Source organism: Symsagittifera roscoffensis, chromosome 1 (genome assembly GCF_963678635.1).
Source record: "Symsagittifera roscoffensis chromosome 1, txSymRosc1.1, whole genome shotgun sequence".
NCBI classification, from domain to species: domain Eukaryota; kingdom Metazoa; phylum Xenacoelomorpha; order Acoela; family Convolutidae; genus Symsagittifera; species Symsagittifera roscoffensis.
The window spans coordinates 10,155,495-10,174,655 of record NC_087062.1 but is presented as its reverse complement, the minus strand read 5'-3'; the positions used below and the strand labels follow the sequence as shown (position 1 = coordinate 10,174,655).

At 39.3% G+C, this 19,161-nt stretch overlaps 1 protein-coding gene across 1 annotated transcript in view; it reads right to left on the bottom strand.

Annotated features, from left to right (window-relative positions):
• Positions 1-18,292, bottom strand: part of LOC134845114 (uncharacterized) — a 160,037-nt gene extending 141,745 nt beyond the window's left edge. The window contains exon 1 of the mRNA XM_063862013.1: positions 18,124-18,292. Coding sequence (XP_063718083.1) covers positions 18,124-18,278 — 155 coding nt within the window. The 5' untranslated portion in view covers positions 18,279-18,292. The remainder of the gene's footprint in view (positions 1-18,123) is intronic.
• Between the last annotated feature and the right edge of the window lie 869 nt (positions 18,293-19,161).

The following is a 19,161-nucleotide window of genomic DNA, read 5'->3' as shown; positions in this document are numbered from 1 at the left end:
ATTTTTGTGTTTACTGTAATATTCTTCATTAAAAACGATTAAAAGTATCATTGCTCATGCGAAGGTTACGATAGCCTTTTTTAAATTTATTTATATACTGTGATTATCAGGGATGTCAAAAATGTGAGAAATATCTAAAACAAAGGAGGAAAACATCTGTTCTACTCAATAGATGTTTGAACATTTAGATAGTTATTTGAACTATTGTACCTGAAGAGGTGGTCAAGGATTTTGGAGAGGTTTATTTAGGTTTGGACTAGGGAATAAAAAATGATGAAAAAGTTGCAAAAAATTATCAGGGTGAGGATGATTAGTTCGAAAATGTTGGTTTTGAAATTTATGAAAGATTTGAAAAATTTGGAAAGTATTGAAAAAAGATTTGAAAGTTTGTTACAAATTTTATGAACTGTTTGAGAAAATAGCATTTGCAGAAATTTTTTCTTTGTCGAATTATTTTTTGTTTTTTTTGGAGGCTAAATTCAATTGTGGACGGATTGTTTATTGATTTTTTGACAAGTATGTTGGAATTTGGCAATTTTTGAGAGGGTAAAGTTTGGAAGGCTCCTAAGTGTCTTCTTGGTTTGGTTCTTATTTATCGGATGGTTGGGGTTATCTGAGAGATATTCGTACTTTAGGCTAAATGATCATATCCATTTTGTTCTTTAGGCTAATAATTTTGCCTGAGAAGTTTTTGAGGTCTAAATTGGTACAAAATTGTTGATCTTTGTACTGCTTGATAGGGGAGGGTTGTAACTTTGAAACTTTGTTTATTTCAGGTGTCAATGTTTGGTGGTTTGCTTATTTTTGACCTGAAGGTCTTTGAGTTATAGTTAGAGATTAGCTTGAGGGTGGTTGTTAGTCGGGTAATGAAGTCGTGCTAAAAATTAGGTGATGATTCGGAAAAACTTCTAAATGGCTGAATTTGAACTAGTTTTTTCAAGTGCTTTTCAGCATGAATTTTGAGAAAATGTGTAGTCCATGAAAATATCTTCAAGAGGTGAAAATGTTAATGAATTTAGAGTGTCTTTTGAAATTCAACTTTCTTTAATATTTTGGATGAATGTTTTGTAATCTTTTCGTGGCTGGTTTCGAAGTCGCGATGATTGTCTATGTGGAGATTTTGTTTTTTGATCTTGTGGTAAATTTTTTACTTCTAATTTTCCGTTTTTTCTTTCTGTTTCATGTTTCTTTTTGTTGTCTACATTTTTTGAATTTTGTTTGGAAAGTTCTTTTTCTTTTTTACCTAACTGTTTTTGTATGATTTGCATATCAATGTTTTGATTTTGATTGTGTTCTGAACTATTTGAATGACTTTAAGTCCTGTAAAAGAGTATAATTGAGTAAGTTCTCGAAACGCGTACTCTTTTGGGTAGTAAGATAAAAAATTGTTACGTTGTTGAACGGTTTCTTTTTTGTTCAAGTCTGTAAGTTTGTATGTTACATCCGTGGGTTTATCAATTATTTGATACGGTCCTTTTTGGAGTGATTGTAACTTTTTAGAAATTCCTTTTTGTGTTGTAAAATTTGCAATTAAAACATATGTTCCAATTTTTATTTTTGTAGCTGGGGTAAACCGAGAATTTAATTGGGAACTTATGTTTTGTCTTTGTAACAGTTTTTTAGTACCACTTATGCAAGTGATTGTAAAATTTGTGTGCGTTCAAGTTCGCATAATTGATGTAGTTTTTCAAGTTCTGTCAAAGACTTGTCTTGAAAGATTCTACTTTTTGTGTAATCTAATTTCAAATCGAAGTGTATGTCATAGTGGATTGCGCCAAAATGAGTGTAGTTCATGAGTGATAGTTCTTGTAAACGTGTACGGTTTGTATCTTGTGGTTTTAATTTTCCACCTGTTTTTTTTTAAATTTTACCGAGACATATGAGTTCTCGTCAGTGCATGAGCAAGATGTAGCCATTGGATGTATAATTAATTTTCCTGTTTTCATGTCGAAACCGTCTTCGTATTCGACACGAATTTCTGAATATTGTGTTTTCTAAAGTGGTTTTTTGTTTTTACATGCAAATTTCGTTTCTGGGTATATTTGGAAACGTGTCGATTTATTCTCTATAGTATGGATGCTTCTAAAGTTATAATTACTTTTGTCTAATTCGGTCAGAGTTTACATCTTCAAACGGGATTGATTCAATAAAATATTTTTGATGAAATTTTATCAATATAGCGTGTATTTTTGCTACTTGAAATGTTGTACATGTGTCTTCGGGGAATCAAACGATTGTTGCTTGTGTGCGCGTAGTAGGATCGCAATATCCTTGGTCGTTTTTGCAGGAGAGTCTGATTCCTTGATATATTATAATGTCATCTTTTAAATTACGTGTTAGTTGTAATTTTTCAAGTTGTGTTTTCCAATCGAAAAACACTGTTTCTTGGAATCTTTTATTTTTTGTGTCTGCTTTACAATTTGAGGGATTGTTTATTCCAATAAGTGGTATCCAATTTTTATCATGGAGATAATATGTTAATCTTCCATCTGCTCCGTGAAAGGGGAATTGGTTATGTAGTCTTATGTTAACTTGGTATTTTTCAAATTCAGCTTGATGTGCTGAGTCTGTAGAAACTTGAAAATTTACTAGTTTTCTAATGTGCCTTTATTTGATGTGATCTTTAGTGTTTTAAGTTCGTTTTTGCAATCTTCAGGGCTGAGGTGTAATAGTCTTTTGATGTTAATTTGGAAGAAAGATTCATGGTCTAATCTGTTTTTATTTCCGTTTGAAACTTGTGAACACTGTACTTTCTTTTCGGAAAATGTTGCTGTGAATTTATATCCTATTAGTGTTGTAGCTCTGGCTTTTGAGTGAACTGTTGCTATTACATTTGTTGTTTCGATTGGTTGTAGTTCGGATTCACATTGAGTAATTTTTTTTCCATAATTTTGTAATGTTTACTGTTCATTTTCTTCACAGTCACAGTGTGTGACTACTAAATCGTGGGGTCCGGTTCGGGGTGAAGGGTTGTTGGGATCAAGTTCTGAAAAATTGAAAAAGAAAAGAGTTTGAAAAATTATTATCTTTAAAAAATACATGTGTACGATAGTCCTGAAATGGATTATAAAAGGTGATATATCCTATTGTCTTATATGTGTATCTATCGTATTTGTAGATTACTTCTGTGGTTATAAACGGGGGAGGTAAAGATGGAGCTGTTATATTTGGAGTTGCTGGGGGTAAGGGATGGTGAACTATTTTTTTTAGTTTTACTCTGATTTCGAATTTTAAGGTCAAGTTGTCTTGTCTAAGTATTTGTATATTGTGGTCTTGAATATCTTTGTGAATGTCCTGTCGATATTCTAATCTATTTAGTGCCCAACTGTGTAATCTGTGACTTTCGTGATGTTGTCCAATTAATGGAGGGGGTGCTGCGAGTGTATTCCAATCTAAGTGTATTTGTATGTTGTTTGTTGAAATTTTTCTATATCTGGCGTCGAGATATATAGGAAATTTGGAGGAATTGGGGTTTGTGAAGTTGGAGTTGGAGAAGGTGTTGAGGGAAGTGAAAGAGTTTCAGGTAGTGACAAAGATGTGTCAAATGAAACGTCTATTGGGTCATTCATTAAATTTGGTTCGCCTTGGGTGAAAGCTTGTGTCATTCAAAATGGGAGGTGTTCTGTAAGGGCTGGGGGGTTAAAAGGGTTTTCTCTGATTTGTTCAGATGTAGGAGTTGAACCTAAAAAATCTGAGGAATGTTCGATGTGTTTTGGTTGTACTGGAGTCTGTGGAGTACTTTGAATTGTACTGCTAGAAAGGTTTATTGGATTTGCTGTAGGTGAGTGAGGTATGATGAATTGAACTCTGGGGTTTTGTAAATTTCTATTTCGTTGTGGATGGATAATTTGTCTATGGATGTCGAGCGTATTTTGTTTTTGACTTTGGTGTCTTGCTCTATTAGGATCTTGCTGGAGAGGGGGGTATATATTATAACTGGTTCGTAATATGATTTGCTTAGAGGTGCGCGGCGAATTACTGGTTCTAGTGGTTCGGACAATCGTTCGTGTCTTTCTTCAAATGTGAATGGATTTTCTTGAGAAGAGACGCGTGTTGATGATTGAGGGTTATTTGTTTGAATATTTGTTGGTGTTGTTAGAGTACCTTGGGACGTTGTTGGTGGGGATTGATATGGGGGTTGTTGATTACCAATTTTGGAAAAAAAACTTTGAAAATTATTTAAGAAGAAATTTGTGTATACTGTAATAGTCTTCAATGAAAAGGATCAAAAGAAGTATCATTGGTAATGCGAAGGTTACGATAGCCTTTTTTTCTACATTTATATACTCTTATTATGAGGGATGTCAAAAATGTGAGAAATATTTAAAGAAGGAGGAAAACATATGTTCTACTGAATAGATGTTTGAAAATTTAGATAGTTATTTGAATTATTGTACCTGAGGAGGTGGTCAAGGATTTTGGAGATGTTTATGTAGGTTTGGGCTAGGGAATAAAAAATGATGAAAAAGTTGCAAAAAATTATCAGGGTGAGGATGATTAGTTCGAAAATGTTGGTTTTGAAATTTATGAAAGATTTGAAAAATTTGGAAAGTATTGAAAAAAGATTTGAAAGTATGTTACGAATTTTATGAACTGTTTGAGAAAATAGCATTTGCAGAAGCTTTTTCTTCGTCGAATTATTTTTTTGTTTTTTGAGACTAAATTCAAATGTGGTCGGATTACTTATTGATTGTTGGAATTTGGCAATTTTTGAGAGGGTAAAGTTTGGAGGGCTCCTAAGTGTCTTCTTGGTTTTGTTGTTATTTATCGGATGGTTGGGGGTATCTGAGAGATATTCGTACTTTAGTCTAAATGATCATGACCATTTTTTTCTTGAAGCGAATTTAATTATTTTGCCTGAGGTGTTTTTGCGGTGTAAATTGGTACAAAATTGTTGATCTTTGTACTGCTTGATAGGGGAGGGTTATAATTTTGAAACTTTGTTTATTTCAGGTGTCAATGTTTAGTGGTTTGCTTATTTTTGACCTGGAGGTCTTTGAGTTATAGTTAGAGATTAGCTTGAGGGTGGTTGTTTGTCGGCTAATGAGTCGTGTTAAAAGTTAGGTGATGATTCGGAAAAGCTTCTAAATGGCTGAATTTGAACTAATTTATTTAAGTGCTTTTCAGCATGAATTTTCAGAAAATGTTCGGTCCATGAAAATATCTTCAAGATGAGAAAATGTTAATGAATTGAGAGTGGTTTTTGAAATTCAACTTTCTCTTATTTTTAGGATGAATGTTTTGTAATCTTTTCGTGGCTGATTTCGAAGTCGCGATGATTGTCTATGTGGAGATTTTTTTTTTTGATCTTGTGGTATAGTTTTTACTTCTAATTTTCAAGTTTTTTTCTTTCTATTTCATGTTTCTTTTCTGTTGTCTACGTTTTTTGAAATTTGTTTGGAAAGTTCTTTTTCTTTTTTATCTAATTGTTTTTGTATGATTTTCATATCAGTGTTTTGATTTTGATTTTGTTCTGAATTATTTGAATGACTTTAAGTCCTGTAAAAGAGTATAATTGAGTAAGTTCTCGAAATGCGTACTCTTTTGAGTAGTAAGGTAAAAGATTGTTTCGGTAAAACATATGTTCCAATTTTTATATTTGTAGCTGGAGTAAATCGAGAATTTATTTGGGAATTTATGTTTTGTCTTTGTAACAGTTTTTTTGTTACTTTCTGGTAAATTCTGTTGTGTTTTTTGTCTCTGTTTAGAAACCATCCGGTGCGTGTTCCGGAAGCTAATGTAACAGTCGCCTACTTCAGTCACATATGAGGCTTAAGAAAAATAGGCCCTATAACCATTGGCTCAAGAGTCAGGGACACTATCTCTTGTGTTTTTCTACCACAAGAACGGTCGGAGCCAATTCGGTTCGCTTGCGACATGAGACTAGAACCCGTTACAGCTTAAAGGCTACTACCAAAATATCCCCCACTCTAGAAAATAAGAAGGTCCCCATACTTAGGTCTCGAAATACCAAAAATACACGAACGCCGTTAAAAACAGGGTGGGAACAATCCGTTAAGTTACTTTTTATTGGACAGTGGAACTTTGATCCATTTCAGATGGATCAACCTAAAACTCGCTTTATCTCAACATAACAATCATAAAACACACTCGAGAAAATTAAATTAGGGACTCACATGTTGATGCACTCGAGTACAAGGAGTTATTAGATTGATAAGCAACTCGAGAATTAAATAAGATAACTAGATAAGTTCCATACTAATCAGTTTTGATAACAGAAATAAGTTTTGACTCTAGAATTGGAGTTTTTGTCTGAACCATTGGGACACTCAAGCTGTCCACCTTTCCGTTGAAGGCTCACTCTGGTTCGGTTCGAATAGTTTTTCTCTCTTCTCGTGATTATCTCTCTTCCTATTTCAGGACAAGACGGCTCGACTCATGTCTTATTTTGTATCTGAAAATTGCGAGTAGCAATTTCTTGCTGTTTTCTTAAGTATTTTCCCGCAATTGTAAATTCGGTCGTTCTGATTTTTCACTTTGTGTACTCAGTTGGTGCGAGAAAACTGAGCATGACAGGCTCCATTCGAAATTTAGAAAATAAAAACTTCACTCCAAAATCACGTATTTTCGTGTCCCTCAAGGTCAAACTTCCAGATATGACCGACTGGCACATACTCCCCGGACTCAAGATCGATGTCCTCATCGCGTGCTGTCTCTGTCAGTGAATCCCCAGAAACCCGAGTGTCACTCAAGATACAGTGCCAGTGGTCATTTACAGAAATTTGCAGCAGACTTAAGTTTATCTACCTTCCAAAATTCACAACCATATAAAATTTTCACACTATCGCTAAACAGCAATCAAAATCTGCACACACCTGCGACTATGAATTCTCGCTTTTTAAGCTGGTAATTTAAAATTTCTTTTGTCCTATTCAATCAGGAAATTGTCATGCAGCATTTTGATTTATATAATAGATATAGCATATTAATAACAATATCTCATTTGTTAAAATTTCTTTTTCGTGAACCCAGATTTCATCCAAGTTCACCCTAGAGGAGCCCCCTCCCTCTCAAGACTCTAGAACTTCTTTTTGAGCCACCGGCTCACCTCGTGTTCTTCGCCCTCGAGGTACCCGATCCAGATATATTTGACACTGTGATCTGTTTCAATAGTGCCTCTTCGTCATCGGAGCTGATCACAATCTCCTCCCAAGCCTTCATAGGATCGCATCCACTCCCTTTGCTCTTGCAATCTCTTCACTTGATTCGGTAAGCTCTTCACCTTCGACTCCCGGTTCAAACAGAAGGAATTGTGAAGACTCAGGCTTACATTTTTCGCCAGGTCCTCTTCTAGTATCGACTCCCTCGCTCTAGTGTTGTCTCTGCATACTCTATCCACTCTTTTCCACCCCGTCGTGATCGCATTTCGATGGGTCAGCAGAGGTCTCTTGAAGGCATCTGGTCCTATTTCGGCCTGGAATTGTCGATATTCCTTTTGATGTTTCCTCATGTGATCCTTCGCCACCACATATAACCAGGATGTTAACGTCGCGCGAAACCAAGGAAAGAATCTCAAGCGGCTCCACATGTGTCTGACTTCCATTGGTATGGCGAATACCTTGCATGCGGTCTCGAACAACTCAAGTCTCCTGCTGTAATATATCGCGTGAATCGACTCTGCTGTTGGCGTCTTCGATTCCCGATACTTTGCTATGTTTTCTTCCATCCATCGTAGAGCCAGCATTGTGCTCACCACCAAGATGGTCACTTTTTGTTGATGCTCGGGTAGTCCCAACGACCTGATTTCTTCCACATCCCAGATCAGGCAGAGATTGGCGTGGTCTGGGTACCACACTGTCTGCGCCAGACAGTGGCATGGACAATCCCCGTGTGTGAGGTCGATGCTCCTAAGATTGCGTTCTCCCGAGGCTTCTAGGAGAGGGTCAAGTTCCATCATCTTCTCGTGTATCACGTCGATCTCTTCCAAGTTTGGAGCACCAACCATGGGTTTCCCGATCACGTTTTGTCTCTCGTGGTCACTTGTATTTTCGCTCTCTAAGCCTAGAAGTTCTTCACCCCAGATTTCACTCAAGTCGTCCCTTTGTTCTTTCGGCACTGTTCCTCGGATCTTCCTCAACAGCTTGTGTGAATGATGTGACATCCGAGCCAGTCTTACACATTTGGGCACTGAGAAGGCTTTGTCTATCAAAACCCTCTGGCTGGACACTTCTACCATCGCCATGTGTAATGGATAGTGGCTGCCACATAGGTTGGCCATCACTGACCCCACTAGGGACTTCGCATTTAGAGGCAGACCATAGGCTTCGCTCATGGGAAATCCCATCTCCGCTTCGAGTCCAACCTTCCAACTCTTGATGTGTTTTTGGGTCACTTGCAACACTCCGGGCCATGACTCCACGCTGAACGCGGTCACCAAGTGGTGTTCTGACTCTAGCCTCTCTAGTGACTGGAGACTGCACATTCTTGAGAAGAACACCAGAGCTGTTGCTAGGTTCACCGTGGTACTCGCGTAACACTCAGCCACTATCTGTATCTCACTTTTCTCCCTTTCATTAATGTCTTCAAACCAGGTGACTAGGTCTTCTTTCTGGAAAGACTGTATCCTGACGCATGATCGTCCATCGCAGGTGTGTTCGCCATTCCCATCGTCGAGTCAAGACAACTGCCCGGCTCCATTTTCTTTACCGATCCTGCTCCACTCGTCACCTCACTTGACTCCTTCACCTGAGGCAGGATCAGTCTATGTGCTATACTCAAGGTCGCCAAATCTTCATCCTCTGTCGGCGCTAATCTCACTCGCTCCGTGACTTCCTCGATCAGGCTCGCATGGGGACGTGGACACCAGGAGGGCCTGAGCAATTTCCACACCACTCCCAGATTTGTGGTCAACATGCCGTTCCCGTTACCCATTTTCAGTTCTACTCTTTTACTTGAGCGTGGCACACTTATTACTTCCGGTGTTTTCTCGAGAATCAAACCTAGGCTAGGTCTCTCTCTCTCTCTCTCTCCACAGTGTCTATCTCCATTATCTTCTCCGTCCAGAACTTCAGCAGCACCGCCACCTCGTAGTTTCTGTGGGCAACTCCAGCTTCCAAGTCCAAGAAAGGGTTGTATGCCATCCCCATCACTCCAGACACATACTGGTACTCTCCCTTTTTATTGGGTTTCAAGTACTCTCCCGTCGAAGCCAAGTTACGGTGAACGTCGTGTTTCTCCTCAAACTTCTTGTTGTAGAATCTCCGTATCTCATCTAACTTCCTGTGGCTCTCTAGAGATTGCCTAGAACCATCCTCCTTCTCTATCCCAGTACTCTGGTACACATTCAAGATGACTGTGGAGACTCTCCTTTCCAGCGTCTTGCTTCCAATTGCTCTCTGGTGACATGCTAGGATGGTACTGTCAGTCATCATCGACATTGTCCACCTCAAGAAACAGGTAGCATCTTTCCTCCTTGCCAGACTCAAGCCTGAGTTATCCCTAGCAACGTGCTGCATCAGCATTCGATATACCTCTAGATTCTTGCCTCCCAACTTTAACTTATCGTACGAAGTCAGTGTCTCTAACTCTATCCCCAACAGGCTCCACGCGAACATCAGTTGTCCTGTGGTCCTAATAAAGGGATTCACCATCAACGGGGATGCCGATGAGGATGTTCTCATCGATTCTTCAAAATGATCTTTTAACAAGTTCTGCCAAGTTCTCTTCAGTTGGCTCCCCAATTCCAATTTGTTGATATCAGCCTTCTGCTGGGTAGCCCAGTTGCGTCGTTTGCGTGACAATCCACTGTCGAGCTTCTTCAGGCAGTCTTCCAATTCCTGCAATGTTTCCAGGGCCACCCACCACGGTCGGGAGGTGTTCCTTGTTTTATTCTTCTCAAGAGGATCGCTAGTCACTTGCTTCCCAGTAGCCTGGTGTTCACTTGAGACCCATTCTTTGCCGACGTCCACTTCCCAGGTCTGCCCGCTCGTCGAACCTCGCTTCATTTTTATCCTCTGAGGCTTGAATTCTTCTTCCTTTGTTGAGCTGGCGGGGATCTCCATCTCTCTTTCTACGTCGAGCAGTTTCCTTGGCTCGTAGCTACTCTTGTAGGCTGCTGTCTTCCATCGTACCAGAACCATGGGAGCCGTCTCTCTCAAGTTTTTCTCCGAGACCGCATCCGCTGAAGGACTGCCCAATCCCTCCACGTCTCTCTTCCTCTTGCGAGACCTCACGTCTTTACTCGGGGGCGTTGTCGTTATCATCACTGATTCGACTTCCTTGTCTCCATCCAACCATTCCAACTCTTGCCTTCCCCCTGCTCGAGCCTTAAGGATATTAGTACTTTTAATTATATTACTAGTTCCGACCTTATCCCCCCTTACATGTTCAATTTTTTTATTGTCGGTTTTTTGTTTCAGAGTAGAGCTGTCTTTACATTTGTCTTCCTTGGTCTTCCGTGATGTCTTCCTCAATTCGACCATCTTGCTCAGCAGCTCTCCTCTAGCTTTCTCCTCCAGGCCTGTCCCCATCAGGACAGGCTCTCCGAATTTCACCACCGTGTCCCACAGCTCCTCCTTGAAATCGTCCAATGTGGTGTCGTCGTCCACTTCTCGATTAAAATCGCTCAAGAATTTTCGCCAAGCATCCTCATCCAGAGAGCCTAGGAAAGCATCCCTGTTTCCCTCGAAGGTGTTCTTCCCCTTCTTTCCGCACTCAGGAAAATCATTCCCATGTTCGGATTCTCGCTCGTCAGTGGTAACTCTAGATTCTTGCGGGGAGATGAGGTCAGAGGTGGCGTGGGGGTGTCTGCCCAATTTTCTCCACTCAGATCTTTCAACAATTCTTGCGTGGTGAACTCTTCCTCCGATGGCTTCCGCTCCGGTGTGTTTCCCACTTCCATATCCTCTCCTGCCTCGCTGAGAGTCTCGTCCATGCTCTCCTCTCCCGATTCTGCTTCTCTTCTCTCAAGAATCCTCCTGAATCGATCTTCAACGGGGCCGCTCCTTTTATCCCCAGGGGTGTCCACTGATAGGGGTGATGAAGTTGCTGGACCCGTTTTCTTATACTCTGTCAGAGCCACATACAATGGGCCTGCTGCATCAAGCTCCTTCCCCTCCTGTTTCATTTCCACTTGCTCCAGTCCGTAAGGTACCCGGTATCTTCTTGTGGCAAACACCATCTCGTCTCCTTTCAGTGCGATATGTCCTTCATTCACAATCATCCTGCCATCGTCCCACACCGGCAACTTGTTCTCCAGACCAGCCCGCTCAAGTGTTCTCAAGGCATCTCGCACCTCGAATTTCGGAGGCATCGAGCCTCTCATTTTCTTGGCTTGAGTTGTACGTGAATTTATCTTCGCATCGCTGGTATGAAAATAAATCGCTGCAGAGTAGCGGATGAAGAGAGGATCGCAGCCGTCGATGAACTCCCTCTGCTGTTCTTCGGTTGCTGCTCTCGCGAACAGGGACGGGACCACAAGGGAGCTGTTCATCCCCAGGGTCATTCTCCTCACTGTTGGAAACTCTGGAATGCTTGCTGGTAGGACTTCCTTCTCCAATATCGCCTCTAGCTCCCTTTTCACCAGCTCGAAGCTTTTCTTCCATGCGGGAATTCTCAAGATCTCTTGTACATTTGCTGTCAGGGGATTTAGGTTCCAGAACTTGGGATAGGTTTCGATGGGGCCTTCGCGCTTACCTCCCACCCTGCACTGCAGTTGTCCTCGGAAACTGTATATCACCAACTCCGGATCCTTCACCTTTCCGAAGAGCACCGTGCTGCTCATCTGTGCCCTTAGCACCTCCTGCTGACACCAATTGAGTGTCGTCCCATCTAGTATGCTTATGAGGCTCACGTGGGTCACTGAGTATCGATAAGCTGTCACCAGAGGATCTGGAAACGCGAACGTGACGGCCGGCCCATAGATGCAGGTTACGACCTCCTCTAGCCCCGGATCATCCCCATGGGGTCCGATCTCATGGCCAGGCATAGGTCCGTCAACAGAGGCATGCCCCCATTCACTTTCCTCCACTCATCCCGTGTCTTCGGGCACTTTTCTTCACCAGTCAGGTGCCGGTTTTGCATCAGTAGGTACTGCACCAGCAGCGTCTTTAGTCCAGCAGCACACTTATACGAGTAGGTGTCAATACTCGAGAGTATTCTTCCCATTGACAGGGGCTCTCCGTATTTCATTAGTCGGTGAAATGACACCAGTTCCCCATGGGTTAGAAGCACCAATGCCAAGTACCCGTCAATCCGGAGTGTGTCCACGCCCCGACTGAACATGTACGCTGGGCCCATATTGAACAGGTACCTTGGGTAAACCAGGTACAGTGCCAACAACAGACTGATGGGCATGTTCAAGATTTCCTGTATGAAGGCTCCAAAGATGGTCTCTTTCGCGCTGTACACTCCAGCCATGAACTCCTTTCCCCAACAAGGACTCAAGAACTCAAGAATCTCGTGATCCCTCCTCGTCCTCAGCTCACCCCTTGCGTGCTCCCTCCAGAATCGTGACTTCGTTGGCTGCTGTGACGAACCTGCCAACCGTCATTTCCCTCTTCTCGGCCACTTCCAGCTGCTCCTCAAGAAAATCCCAGATCTGCTTCACCAGAAGTGGTGCACCTTCTCTTGTCTTCTCCGTGGCGTTCTCCAGCCTTGGTGTCAGGAAGGGCCACCTGCCTCTCTCTTGTTTCAGTCGATACACCATCGACTCCAGCTGCTTCTCCGCTGCGGCCACGTTTTTCCTTTCGTTGCTCGGCCCTCTAGATTTACTGGTGGAGCTTGTGATGGTCAACTCCATACTTCGAAACCACAGACTGGCCGTCAGGAGAGTCACCACTGGATGATCATCCCCTATAATCGTACTGAGCTTGAGTTGCCTAGCGAAGTTGGTATTCTCTAGCAAGAGGACCTCGTCCAATACAATGAGGATGTCAGCCAACTCGTAGAAGCCCCTCAACGCGTGGGACACATCCGCCCACGCCGCCGCCAATTCTGATCTGCGAAGTCTCAAGTTCGTTGGTTCCAGCTCCCGTTTGGGAGCTGCCATCAGAATACGCCACCCATTCCCTTCTGCTATCAAGATCAAGATCGCATATACAAAATGCAGAGCGGGAGGCATGCTCGCGTACCCGGGGGACGTCGTGAACGCTACTTTTGTCTTGGAGCCAAATCGTGAGGCAACTCGTGAGGCTTCTCGTGAGCCAACTCGTGAGGCAACTCGTGAGGCAACTCGTGAGGCAACTCGTGAGGCAACTCGTGAGGCAACTCGTGAGGCAACTCGTGAGCCAAATCGTGAGGCTTCTCTTGTACTTCATTCATGGCTGCAAATAATGTCTGGATGGCTTCCCAGATTTTCTTCAGTGCCGGTTCATCGCCCTTGAGCTGCTCAAGAAACCCTGTCGCATGCAAGTGATCGTTCATCCCTGCAAACAGTAGTAGCTCAGGCTCGCAAGGCATCTCCGATTTTATTGCCACCACCAGGGTTAACATCTGGTTTAGCTCCGCTCCCGGCAGTGAATATATCAGAGTTTCCGGCCAAAATAACTCGGGAGACGTTCCCTCAAAATCCGATCCCGCCACGATGACCACCATCGCAGCGGCTGGGTTTGCCCTGTCATAAACTGCCAAGGTTTTGGCCAGCTGCGTGTTCCCTTTTGCCTTTTCCCTTTGGCCAGCTGCGTGTTCCCTTTGGCCAGCTGCGTGTTCCCTTTTGGCCAGCTGCGTGTTCCCTTGTACTCTTTTTTATCATAGTTCATTTGTATGATTAAAACTTGTAGTTATCGTTTGAACAGGTGTGCTTTGAAAATCTAAGTTTTTTTTTAAAGCAGCGATTGAGTAAAGTGTTGTGAGTATTTTAGTGTCGCTCAAATTTTCTACTTACAAAAGCCAGAAATTTTTTGTACTCTATGACAGTTCAATTATGACAGTTTGTTATAATAGCTTCCTTATTCTCATTACCTGTTTTCAAATTGCCATTTCAAAAATTTATTGATCAACCATATCAACAAAATGCATTGTATGTCATGAAGACGTGTTCATGTCTAACAATGACATCATGTCAGTGCAAGGAAGCAGTTTTTGTAACCGATAGCTGAAAAAGAGTTTTAAACTTCTCCATACTTTTTCACCGTTGTGGAACTGTGCAATAGACAATCGATACAACTAAATTGCTGAAGTTTGCCGTTTTTTCTAATGCCTTAACCGGCAAAAAAGTTCACCTTGAAGGCCTTGGAATGAACAGTTGGTGAAAAGAGAACCCACAGTTTGTAATAGGTAACTGCAGTTAAAATGGTTTTTTTGATTGTTTACTTGAACAGGATTTATTTCTTGATTATTTATTTGTTGTAACCTGAATTATTGCCTTTAATCTTAAATCAGGATATTTTTAATTTTTCTCAAAATACACAACATGCGGTAAAAGTGTAACTATTGTATAAGTTAAAATCTAACAAAATTGCAGGTTGAATGCTTTCTGAGTGATTTGTACCTACTTGAAAAATCAAAACGAAAAAGCGGAAAAAAAACGATGAAATTGGAAGATGAAGAATAGTAATTTAGCAAAACTTTTTATAATAGCCACGTGCAGGTTGTGGCATATCTTTTAGCTTACAAATAACCTGTCCTAATATTCAGTTTGCTTCAATCTTTAATGTAAAATTTAAACCATAACGCGAAAAGAACGTTTTTTTCTCTGCTGTAATTGACTAGTTTTGTTCTGCTCTTAAAATCTCCTATCTAAATTTTTTATTTAGAAAAATTAAGTAAAGAGATTAAGTCCGAAAGTCATACCGCTATTAAAAGAAAAGCAGTCAGGCCAGAATAAAATTACAACTAAAGCACGACCCAAAAAACGGAACCAGATCAATCAGCTTTCAAACAAGACGAGCTGGCTAGTGACGTTAGTTAGAAATAAAACTAGTACGCATTATTTTTATCTTACAGCATTTTTATCTAGGTGCTAATTGTTCCAACTTTCGAAGAAAGAGCAGAATATTTATGCTTGATGTGGTATTTTTTAGTCAATTTTGAGCTGTTTAAATGATATTTTTGACAAAAATTTTTCATACCATGTGAGAGATATTGCTGTGTTCAGCTCAAATTTAAAAAGACATTTCACCGGTGATTGTTTGTCATTAAGGTATAAGGGTTTGTAAATTGCTAGTTTGGCCAATTTGGGATAATTAACACGCGAAATATTTCTTTTTTAGCACGCGAGAGCGGCAGATTACTGCGCTCTATTTTGAATTGAGGCAAGACATTTAGTCATATCATTAGAAAACCAGACGCTAGTTACATCTTTTAAGAGTTTGCATATGCGTGTGGGCGGATAAGTTGAAAGAAAAAAACTTTAGAGACACAACTTTTTTCAAATATGTTTTCTCGATTATTCGTCAGTTTTTCAACTAAAAAAAACTTCAAATTGGACTTAAAATGCAGTCGGAACAAATACTTAGCAAACAGGTTCTCCCGTTAACTAGTAATTTTTTTAGCTTCATTTGGTTGAGAAGGTTTCGTTTTAGTTTGTAATTTATCTTTAAAAAATAGCTAAAATGGGCCAAGATCCCAAAGACTCAAATTTGATATAAGAACTTTAGAAAACTTCAGGAAATTTTGCTCGCTCGGATTTATTTGGAAGAATGAAATTGTTGAATTTAGCTATTCAAACACTACAATTTATAGTATTTTAACATTTTCGGCACAAAATGTTGAAGTAAAATAAACTCTATTTGAAAAGGTTTTCCAATTTTGCGAAACAGAAAAAGCTAGCAATAAATTTTCGTCTAAAAAAACGCTGAAATGAATTAGTCTCAGATAGTTTTCGAACGACTAACATGAGAGAGAAATTTTTTGAATTAGTGATAAAAAAATTAAATTATCAAATGTAATTTTAATAGCTCGAGAAAACCTGCCTGAAACCTAAAATTCAGAACTATGGAAAAAGGATGTGCTTTTCAACTTAACCCAAAATCTGATCCGATTAGAAAAAAGCATAGGTAAACAAACAAATTCAAGCAAGCGTATAAAATTACAAATATTGTTAGTTCTTTCCAGAAATAATCTTTAGCGTACGCTGAAATCAGGTTTGAAAAGTTTAAGATCTGTTTGATAGCTTCATTTGGCTCATATATAGTTTTCATGCAAGCTACGAAATGAATGAATCAAACTTCTGTTCAAATCATCTCGTTGAAAAAAATTTGCGAAGCTCACAGTTAATGTTTCACATGTTTTGAAACGCTAAAAAAAGAAGTTCTATGTTTTCAATTTTTGAACCTTTCGAAACAAAAAGGGGGATGTGTTGATTTCAGCGCGTCAGTATTCAGCTATTCAAACTTTTCCTTATAAAAAACATGCTGATATTGCCCGGCCTTGAAGATCTAAGGTTTATAAATCATCCTTAAACTATTGCAGACATCATACATTTTGAAATTCTGGAATAACCTCGCGAAAATTGCATCAATGAACGAAGTCTTTTTTTCTTTGTTTTCTTGGAGAAATAACTACCAACTCTAAAATTACACGCCAATTTTCCTCGAATGATATAAATTTCGCGATATTATTCCAGTTTAGCGTGTTTTTAGTTGATAGTTATTTCTGCGTTTTGCGGATAGCGCTGGTTTCAAAAAAAGTTTCTTGCAACGGAAGGCAATAATTGTTTCATTGGTCCCCTGACTATGATAATAAGACTGCATTTTTCCTCAATTCTCGAACACAAAACATAAATGTGATATGTCGATCCTCATTTTTTTGCTTGCTTATTCTTTATGCCTAATGAGCTCCTGGTAATTCTTGTCACAAAGGTAATATAAAATTTCAAAATTTTCAATAAAACTGCATCGCTCTAAATGTACGAACTCTGAATAAGAATAATTTTATTTAGTTTTTTGTTCAGTTAAACTTATTCGGAATATGAGATATTGGCATAGTGAACTTATATTGCTTGGTTTCAAGGGCATTTTTCTTTGCTTTTGTGTGAATAAGGAGGAATAAGTCGTAAAAGCTTTGAGTTTTGAAGCTTTTTAAAATGAAATTTTCAATTGTTTAGTTTTGTTTTCGACATTTTTTTCGCTTTAGTTGTCACTCGGTCATTAATTATCATAACCTGTTAAGGTTGTTCATGAACATCATCCGACACAAAGGCATAAAAATTTTGTAGAAGTGGTTTAACGACTTTTTTCTACAAATTTTGTTCGCCAAAATTTCGCTATGCAAGTCCTCTTTTTTCTATTCAATATCATATAAATCATTATTCTGATTGTATCGCCTCTGTTTAAAATTTATGGCACTTTTTCAGTACAAAAATGATCATAACGTTTCAAAGTGAATGAATTAGTGTTTTCTTTCTCGAGGGGATCTTGTAAACGATAGATCACGGGGTTGAGCTAAAAGCACTGAAGAAGCACAACTATAACGTTTTTTTTTGCTAATTGAAAATGCGCCCACAACCTACAATCAAATGGCCAAAACTCCAATTATTTTGGGATTTTTAGCTGTCTTCGACCTGTGTTTTGACTATACTCGTTCTAGGTTTCCACTGTGCTTCACCAAAATTCGATTTCTTTTGACTGTGCTTGACTTAAAATTGCCATTCGATTGCTGGTTTTCAGTGATAAAGCTTCACTTGCTCGTTTTTTTCTAAAGTCGAAACCTAATCCAAGCTCCTCGAACTGGGATAGGAAACTTCGAACATCAACTGTTCCATTTTACTAAAACGGATATAGCCATCTTGTTTTGCCTAGAAACTAATACAAGTACCTTATACTTGGCTTGTTTGGTTGAAAACTAGAAGAAACGTACAGTTAAAGCCCACCAGCACTGAAATACTTGAGATTGAAATCGAGTTAAATAACATATTATACTGAGTAGAAATCGATTTACGATAGCGCATTTTCATACGTAAATCGATTTAAAATGGGTTAAATGGATTTTTACGGTAGAAAAAAAATCGGTTTTTATTGCCTAAAAATGGGTTTTAATGGTTTTTAGCAAAGTTGTTAAAATCATCAAAGCCTCAACAGAGGGTCTCTGCTACATTTTCTGTATAAAATCGATTGCAATCTATTTCTTGCCAGTTCGAGCACGCTCTGCAAGCTTTGATCGCTTGTGAAATGAACAGAATACTCGCTTATAAACCATAAAAAGGATAGCAAGAAAAAGACTGACCTGTCAGCAGATTCCAGTAACTCGGCCGCACACATTCGTCCTTTTCCCATTCCACAGACACAGTGGCCGCAGGGTAGCCTTCTGGGGTCAATGAAGTCCTTTTTGCAGTGGCTGCATTTGGTCTGTTTGTCCTTATTCAGCTTCTTCTCAGCCATTCCAGTCGTTGTAATTTGACATAAAAAATAATAGGTGTTCAAATTTGGCAAGAGTGAAATTGTTCAAAATATGTATAAAATATCTATAAATTGGCCTATTTGGTAAATCGCAAAGTAAATCCTAAAATACCCTATACAATTTAACTTTTAGTTAAAATCAATTCTGAACATATTTGGAAGAGTTTTTAAAAAATTTCATACAAAAACTTAATAAACGTTTCCCATAAATGAGTTTGGTGGATTGTATTGACAGCTAAAAATGATTTTCACACACGCAAAAGGTAAACTTTTTTCTTACCTTTTGCTAACAATATTTATCACTAGAAACTGGCGAGTTTGATTTAAACTAATTATCTGCAGTTATGTGGATAAGTATGTATTGATCACGAGCGATTTTTAGTACACGCCTATGATTGAAAACATTGAGGCGAATTTTTATCGTGTTCATGTAAATTCGGATCATTTACTCAGTTTATGCACAAGTATCGTAAAACTGTAAGTTTGCAAATTTTGCAAGTTTTTGTGGTTTCATTTGATAAAAAGTCCGTAAAAAGAGTTTTGATGGCCGCTGCAAGCTAATTACGTTTCAAGCTATCGAATTTGCTAAATATAATGTTAAGTTTAAAACTCATAAATCTTTGAAGCTTCTGAAAAGATTAGTGCATAATAAATGAAAAAATTGTGTTAAGAATGAAGCTGACTGCATGCTATAATTGCCAGTTCTGGGGACAATCTTTAGAAAAGTGTTCCATGCATTCTAAATAAACATTTTTTGAATGTTTGCGGCATTATCAAAAAATTGCAAAAAAATGGGCATAAAACACTTAGATTTTACTGAAAGCTGTCAAAAACTTGAACCTTCTGAAATAATTTTACAAAAAAC